This window comes from Salvia splendens, chromosome 8 (genome assembly GCF_004379255.2).
Source record: "Salvia splendens isolate huo1 chromosome 8, SspV2, whole genome shotgun sequence".
Classification (NCBI taxonomy): Eukaryota; Viridiplantae; Streptophyta; class Magnoliopsida; order Lamiales; family Lamiaceae; genus Salvia; species Salvia splendens.
The window spans coordinates 26,695,783-26,703,499 of record NC_056039.1 but is presented as its reverse complement, the minus strand read 5'-3'; the positions used below and the strand labels follow the sequence as shown (position 1 = coordinate 26,703,499).

Sequence of the window (7,717 nt, the reverse complement as noted above, 5' to 3'; positions counted from 1 at the left end):
GTCTCCAACTCATTACTCATATACATCAATTTTTTTACAACTTATACCATTGTGGCTCATCATTACTACTCACTAAATAGTAATATTGTGTGTCTCATTATCCACTAACACTACTTTAACTACTATTCTCCTCCACCTCTTCTCTCTTACTTTATCAATTGTGCATTAATTTCCGTACCATTTCTATTGTACATATTTTGGTGGGACGAAAGAAGTATAAAAAATGTTTCTAGAATTTAAGCATATATCATTTCAATGAAGACTTTGTATTTAAAACCACTTAAATTGTAACATTCTTATCATTTCAAGATATATAAATTATTAAGAATAAGTTTATAACACTGAGTTATCAAGAGTAAAAACTCAATACCATAACAAAAAGAAAATGAAGTTAATAAATTTTAAAAAATTTCCTTATACCCAACATTAAGAGTAATATTTTTAATACTTAATGTAGCAATTTTATTTATTATTCTACCCAAAGAGTAAGATTACGACATAAGTTATTTTGTCACAACCTTATCCGATGAATACTAACACCCGAACGCTATTATTTTGTGCGAGTGATTTTTGACGTTCATTAAAGCACATAGAATATTGTGCCTGCAAATTTAGTCAATTCGTTTTTTATGTTTTCTAAATTTTCTAAAATTAAAAATCTCATAAATTTTTTAATGCAAGTTGTAAATAATTTTTTTGTATAGAACTATTATACTACTCCCTCCATTATCCTTTAATAATATTTTAAAACTTTTCTACCCATCTCTCTCTTATTTTATAAATTGCCAAATAAACCAAGCTCAAATTAAAAGTCAATTAGAAGTTAAAAATAAGAGTTCATTTAATTAAATAGTGGAATGGTAATAAAGTATAAAAGGGTTGGGCTATTAACTTTTAAATTATAAATTTGCAATAGCAAGTAACCCTCTCCCTTGCGGAGCCGCCACCTTTCCACTCTCATCCACAATGAATTTTTGTAGAACCCCTTTTAGCTAATCTCTCAATATCACCATTTGTTCTACCAAATATTATATCCCCCTAATTTATGAAAAAGAGCCACCGAAAAATTCAATCTTGAACTGAAATGGCTCTATCTCTGTGATGGGCATGGGCGAATGAGACTCACAGAGGCACGCAGGTGGCGGTGAAAGATGGAGAATCCGAACAACTGACCCGTGGTGGTGCTCGAATCCTCCTTCGACGATGACTTCCTTTGTAGCATGGTGCAATTTTATAAATAATGCTAGTGCAAAACTTCTCCTCTAACCCAAATAAAAATAAAACTACTCCGTATTATGCACTTTCCAAAGCTATTACACAATCATCATCTTTCCATTTTCCCTCCAAAAAGAGCAAAACTAACTTTTCACTAAACTGTCAGTAAAGATTACTACTCCATTAATTAGGGCAAGGTATACCCAATTGTTACAAAAATCAATACTTTGTATTCACAATACAAAATAACTCTTATTATCATAAAAAGCTGTAAAAACCACGAGGACAATCAATTTAATTCCTTCTTGTGTCCTAAAATCTTCAGCCTTTAACATATGACAGATTATTGATTTACCCTGTACCACTAATATTGCAATACCAACGAAAAATATCATGATATGCATATGCTGAATTATAACTATAAAAGTATAAAACAGTTATAAGCATGAATCAACAATGAAATTTCAGATGTTTCATGTATTGAGATACTAACAGATTTCGATACAACATGTAGCTAATTTGACGGACTACAATTCTAATATCAACTACCAAATGATGGATTAAAATTCGTTATATTATTCACACTTAATTTAGTGCGAACATAATTTTAGTTCAAATTTTTATACTCATTTATTTTCATTTCCATTTGTCTCACAAAGTTTGTCACATTGCACATTTGCCATTTTTAGTAATGGACCTCAATTCCTACTAACTCATTCTCAATCACATTTTATTATAAAACTAATATATAAAAATAGGATTCATATTCCACTTACTTTTCAATCCACTTTTTTATTACATTTCTTAAAAATCATGTTTGGAACATGACAAATTTTACAGGAGAATAGGAGTAATTTATTTTGACTTAAAATAAAAATTACCCGAACTAGTTGAGAATATTAGTTCCATCATTACTTATAATATTATTATGATATCTCATAAAAACATTTAGCATCTAAAACATACTATTACAGAATAAATCTGAACATAACCCGATTATCATCCATGGGAAGAGCATCAATCCGAGACTAGACTACATGACTACATCTTCATACCACCAAATAGCTCAGAAACAGCTTTGCAAAATCAATACAATCCGATTGAATACAAATATGGAATCACGATTTGAATTTGTTAATTTCTGTTTTTTTAAATGTGTTATACTACTTAATATTACAGCTAATATTTTTTCGGTAGTGCTACAAATTTTTTACACCATTCTTTCATTTTATCAGTTTAAGTTTAAACTGAAGTATGATTAGGGGTGGGTCAATTCGGTATATTGCACCGAAAATGCCATATCGAAAATTGTGGTGTGAGAAAATAAATTGTGGTATGATAATTTTTTTATAACGTTATCGTATCGTTACTACATTATACCAAAATACGGTACGACATATAATAATACCTCTGTTCATTCCGGAAAAAATATAATTAATATATTTAAGTTATGTATTCTTTAATTAATATATTCACATATAAAGATAATATCTAAACATATGATATGTATATAGTAGATACGCCGTATATATGCATTCGGGGTATATTGATACCACATGTTCCGTATACCATGGTACGTGAGAATCTATACATTTTTCGTATTGAAATCAATCGATAAATTATCATACAGTACCAAAAAAATTAGTATACCAAAATTCGACATTTTCGGCATTTTTTTCAATATGATAAGATCAATATTTCAATATTTGATACTACCTCCTGCAGTAGTTTAGTTTTCTACAGTACTTTCTTTATTTGTTTGCTCTTCTAGATTATATTTATCATGTACATTTTGCTTATTATAAAAAGATATGGATATTTTATACATAACATATCAAAGATGTTTTAGACCCTTTTATCATAAATTAACGGATGCTTTAGACCCTTTTAGTGTTATGAACATAACCCGATTATCATCCATGATGGTTAATATTTCCTTTTCTGTTCATATTAAATTATACTACTAATCTTGGAAATGGAAAGTCATAATGGTTAATAATAAAAGAAAACTGAGATTATGTCATCTTTATCCGAAATTAACAAATGACATGATAATTGAAAGAAAAATTGTCTAAAGTGATGAATCATTCGATAATAATTAATTTTAGTCGCCAATCCAATTTGAAAACAGTTGCTTCAAGAAACTGATTCCTCTACTATTCGCTTATCCTATTAATTTCTTTTGCATTGTGCATCATTATGGAGTAAGAAAGAGAGTGGCTCAACATCATTTAATCAAGACAACGCAGATGTTCGCAAGACCAGACCAGGTGCATGAAAATTTGTAGTAATTTTTATAATCTTTTGTTATGTGCTAGATGATTCACTTACATTGATTAAAAAATTACTATAAATTCAACTTTACTATTGTCAATCATGTGTCATGATTGTAAAAACTCTCAGTAAGGTTAGGCGATACATATGAAGTATTTATGATATTAGAATTGATGGGTTTTGATTTATGCAAAATTCATTTTTAATATAAAAATACAGACTTAAGTATACAGAGGTTATTTATATGTTATCGTAAGTTTATTTTTACGTCATTATAATAAGGATAGCATAAAATGTTTTTAACATGACCTCACGTCATTACAGTAAGGATGATATAAAATGATTTTAACATGACCTCAAACCCAAATTTTATAATATGACCTAAGAGTGCTTTATAATAACCTTCCACATTTTTCTTTAATTATTGACTATTAGATTGTAAAATCTCATGATCAAGATTTGATCTGGCTTTTATATTAAAATCAATTTTTATATTGATCATTTTTCCATAATTGATTCCTTAAAATGTTCACTAATTTAAAAGTCAAGCTCAACATCGTAAAACTAGACGTCACTATCGAAAACTAGATGTCACAATTGATCGTGTAATCCTAATTGTAACCAAATTGATCTCCCTACCTACATCTGCATTATTGGTGAAGGTTTTTAATTTAAAAAGTGTTCAGCAGTAAATCAAACTTTAGAATATGATTTTTTAGCATGTTCAAACATGACGTCACATTTTAATTTTGAAATAAAATTTATTCATCATTAATACATTTAGTTATATTATTATCTATTTATTTCAACTATATTTTTCTTTATACCTCCACCACTCCTATAACTGTAGCCATGTTTTATGCTTAGAGTGAACTACACAGATGGTACTTCATATTTCACTTTCGCACATAAATGGTACCTAATCTTTATTTTATATCGTTTTTTATAGCTATTAATCACATTTTTGGTACCTGATGCAATTTGTACCCCAAAATGCCCTCTATACAAATACATTTTCTCATTTGTGTCATTAAGGATATTTTAGACATACATAAAATTAGTACCAAAAGTGATATTATAATATCTTCTCTCATTCTCTACACACTTTATACTATTATTATTAATCAATATTAATATTATTATTGTGATGTTATAAATTAATAATTTATTTTTTTTAATATCATTCAAATATACTTAATTAAAATTATAGTCATAATTATATTTAATTATTATTATGATAATATTATTGTTACAATACTAAAAATTAGTAGTATTAATTAATAAATAATTATAGTATAATTATTTAAATATTGAATAATATAATATAATATAATATAATAATAACTATTACTGGTATTATTATTATTATTATTATTATTATTATTTTATAATAAATTAATAAGTAATAAATATAATCTTAATAAAAATTTTAAATTCTGAATTGTGTACATAATGATATAAATAATGATATAAACAGTTGAATATTTTTAGTTAGACGTTTCAACCCTAAAATGAGTATAAAATAATTTAATTAAAATTATTCAATTGATTTAATTAGGTTTTTTTGTGCTTGTTTTATATTGTGAATGCAATTAGATGTATGTATAAAATACTAAAAAGAAAGAAGAAAAAGAAGGAAAAAGAAAAAAAAGAGGAAACATAAATTAAGGAGAAAAAAAGAAAGAAGAAGGGAAAATAAAATACTAAAAAGAAAGAAAAAAATGAAGAAAAAAGAAAGAAGAAGAAAAAAATCACATGTTGGGTATTTAATTGAAATTTTTAAAAATATTCTGTATAAAAAAAATCACATGTTTGGTACTTAAGGTTATTTTTGTAACTGGGTACCAAAAATGATAGGATAAAATAAAGATCATGTACTATTTTATGTGGGAAAGTGAAAGATCAGGTGTCATTTATGTAGTTGATTGTCATGCTTAATTAGGATAAAGAACATGTACAAGCAAAGAATCCAATAGTGACAAAAGCCATAAATTCTCCTTAATAAATATGAAAGCTCGAACCTTTTTTACCTTTACACTTTTCGTTATCCCAATTGTTGATATAATGTTAATGCAACGTTTATAATGTGCATACACTAATGACATGCATCATTTCAATCAAATTAACAATAAATCCTACCAAACAGAAACACAAAACAACAAAAGAAAAAAAAGAAAAGAAATCAAAAGCCAATAACCAATAACCAAAAAAAAAAAAACCAACAACAATCCAACCAAGACATATTCTCCTTTCCCTAACCACTCCACCCCCTTCTTTATATTTTTATATATGAAATAAATCCTACCAAGCATCATTATTAACATATTCTTCCTGAAATTTCCACGAAAACCTCCCTCTATACTAGCTAGAAACAAAGATGTAGTATTAAATATTTTTGGTGGGATTTTCATTAGGCCTTTGGGAATTTGTATGTACACATAACTTAAGACACCATGTTGTTGTTGCTCTGACATTTTGTGGGTCAGAATTTGGTTCCATTCTTCCTACATAGGTATGTTCTTAGCTTAGCAGACAAGCACTTCCAAATTTATTGTTACACAACAAATATACCTTTATTCCCCAATCTTTCTTCACACATTTGAGTACCATATAAATCAAGGTGTCACACATTCACCACCATGAACAAAGACTCCATTTTGAGAATGAAGTCCAGCAAAGGCTCCTCTCCCACCGCCGCCAGCACCGAGGTTGCTGGAGGGTGGGAAGTCAGGCCAGGAGGGATGCTTGTGCAGAAGAGGAACTCAGACTCTAATCACATTGTTCCAAACATTAAAGTTAGAGTGAAACATGGCTCAGTTTACCATGAAGTTGTGATCAGCTCTCAAGCCAGTTTTGGTAAAGACTGAATTTTTATGATGATTTTGATTGATTCTTGATTGTATATTTATTTAATTTTGTTTATTTTGATGCAGGTGAGCTGAAAAAGTTAGTGGCCGGTGTAACAGGGGTGCACACACAAGATCAGAAGCTGATTTTCAAGGAAAAAGAGAGGGATTCGATATTGTTTCTTGATAGTGCTGGTGTGAGAGATGGATCAAAGATTGTGTTGGTTGAAGATGAAGTTAGCCGAGAGAGACGGCGCCTTGAATCTCGAAAGAATGCTAAACTGGACAAGGCATCAAAGGAGATTGCAGATATCAGATTTGAGGTTGATACCCTCTCAAAAAAGGTATTCACCATAGCTATTTTGTTTGCTTGGATACTAGTTTTTATGTTCATAATTTGTGATTGGCTGTTAATTTGGTAGGTGGGAGCAATTGAATTGGAAATTAATGGAGGCAAGAAAGTTGTGGAGACAGTTTTTTTGAGCTTGATTGAATTGTTAATGACACAGCTCATAAAGTTGGATGCAATTGATGCTGATGGGGATGTAAAGCTCCAGAGAAGAATGCAGGTACAAATTAATGTATTGATAAAAAGTAGTGCTAATATTAATTTAATTAACTCTGATGAACTGAATGAATTATTGAAGGTGAAAAGGGTGCAGAAGTACATAGAAACTCTTGATATGCTGAAGGTGAGGAATTCAAGCCTAGAAAAGTTGCAGCAACACCAGCAGATTTATAAGGGATCGATGTCAAAAAAATTCCAAAAACAGCAAGAGATGAAGAAGATTAATGGGAATTTCAATCATGGTGAAGTGGTAGTTACAACAAAATGGGAGACATTCTGATGGATCCAAAGCAGGTTCCAGTTCAAGAAAGTTGCTGTGCTGAAAAAAAAAAGTCCATATTATTTGATTTTTAATGGTATCATGCACATATGCTTGTTTGTGTGATCTTGAAAATATTTATATATATGGGTGGATGGTCTTGGGAAATTGACTGTTTTCAAATTCTTTTCTGAACTCAGATTTTGGTGGTTGTGTGAAGTGAATATAATCTTCCAATTTGTATATATAATTGGTGTAAAGTGGAGGTTGAAGGGCTTTCTTATATATTGACCTCATCAAGAATTGCTATTAAACATGTATGAATAATAGTCTATGTTATCTACTTTTGATTTACTGACCTTCATTTGAAAATATGATTTACTAGTTTGTAACTAATTTACAAGTCCCTCATCTAAGGCCCAAATAATTCAAAGACAAAGTCCATAATCATACAAACAAGGGGCACTCGATTCAGTCCAATATATATGTGCTAAAGAAGTAAAATTAATTACTAAGCTACTTGTCTTGGTATCTCCCCTAAAGAAAAAAAAACTT

The 7,717-nt window shown here is 29.1% G+C and overlaps 1 protein-coding gene across 2 annotated transcripts; it reads left to right on the top strand.

Moving 5' to 3' along the window:
- Positions 1–5,726: 5,726 nt before the first annotated feature.
- On the top strand, positions 5,727–7,476 carry LOC121744926 (BAG family molecular chaperone regulator 3-like). Of its 2 annotated transcripts, XM_042138638.1 has the most exons (5): positions 5,727–6,001; positions 6,110–6,345; positions 6,423–6,679; positions 6,758–6,904; positions 6,983–7,476. In XM_042138638.1, exons 2-5 carry the CDS (start codon positions 6,129–6,131, stop codon positions 7,181–7,183), a joined length of 822 nt encoding a protein of 273 aa, XP_041994572.1. In that variant the 5' UTR covers positions 5,727–6,001; positions 6,110–6,128; the 3' UTR covers positions 7,184–7,476. The 2 variants fall into 2 exon arrangements, with proteins under 2 accessions (XP_041994572.1, XP_041994571.1); XM_042138637.1 differs by having other exon boundaries at positions 5,727–6,345.
- Positions 7,477–7,717: the final 241 nt, after the last annotated feature.

Excerpts from the sequence above, each read along its gene's own strand:
- LOC121744926 (XM_042138638.1), top strand. The coding sequence starts at position 6,129 with ATGAACAAAGACTCCATTTTGAGAATGAAGTCCAGCAAAGGCTCCTCT. Across the intron at positions 6,680-6,757 it reads TTGATACCCTCTCAAAAAAG|GTGGGAGCAATTGAATTGGA; the intron begins GTATTCACCATA and ends TTAATTTGGTAG. Across the intron at positions 6,905-6,982 it reads AGCTCCAGAGAAGAATGCAG|GTGAAAAGGGTGCAGAAGTA; the intron begins GTACAAATTAAT and ends GAATTATTGAAG.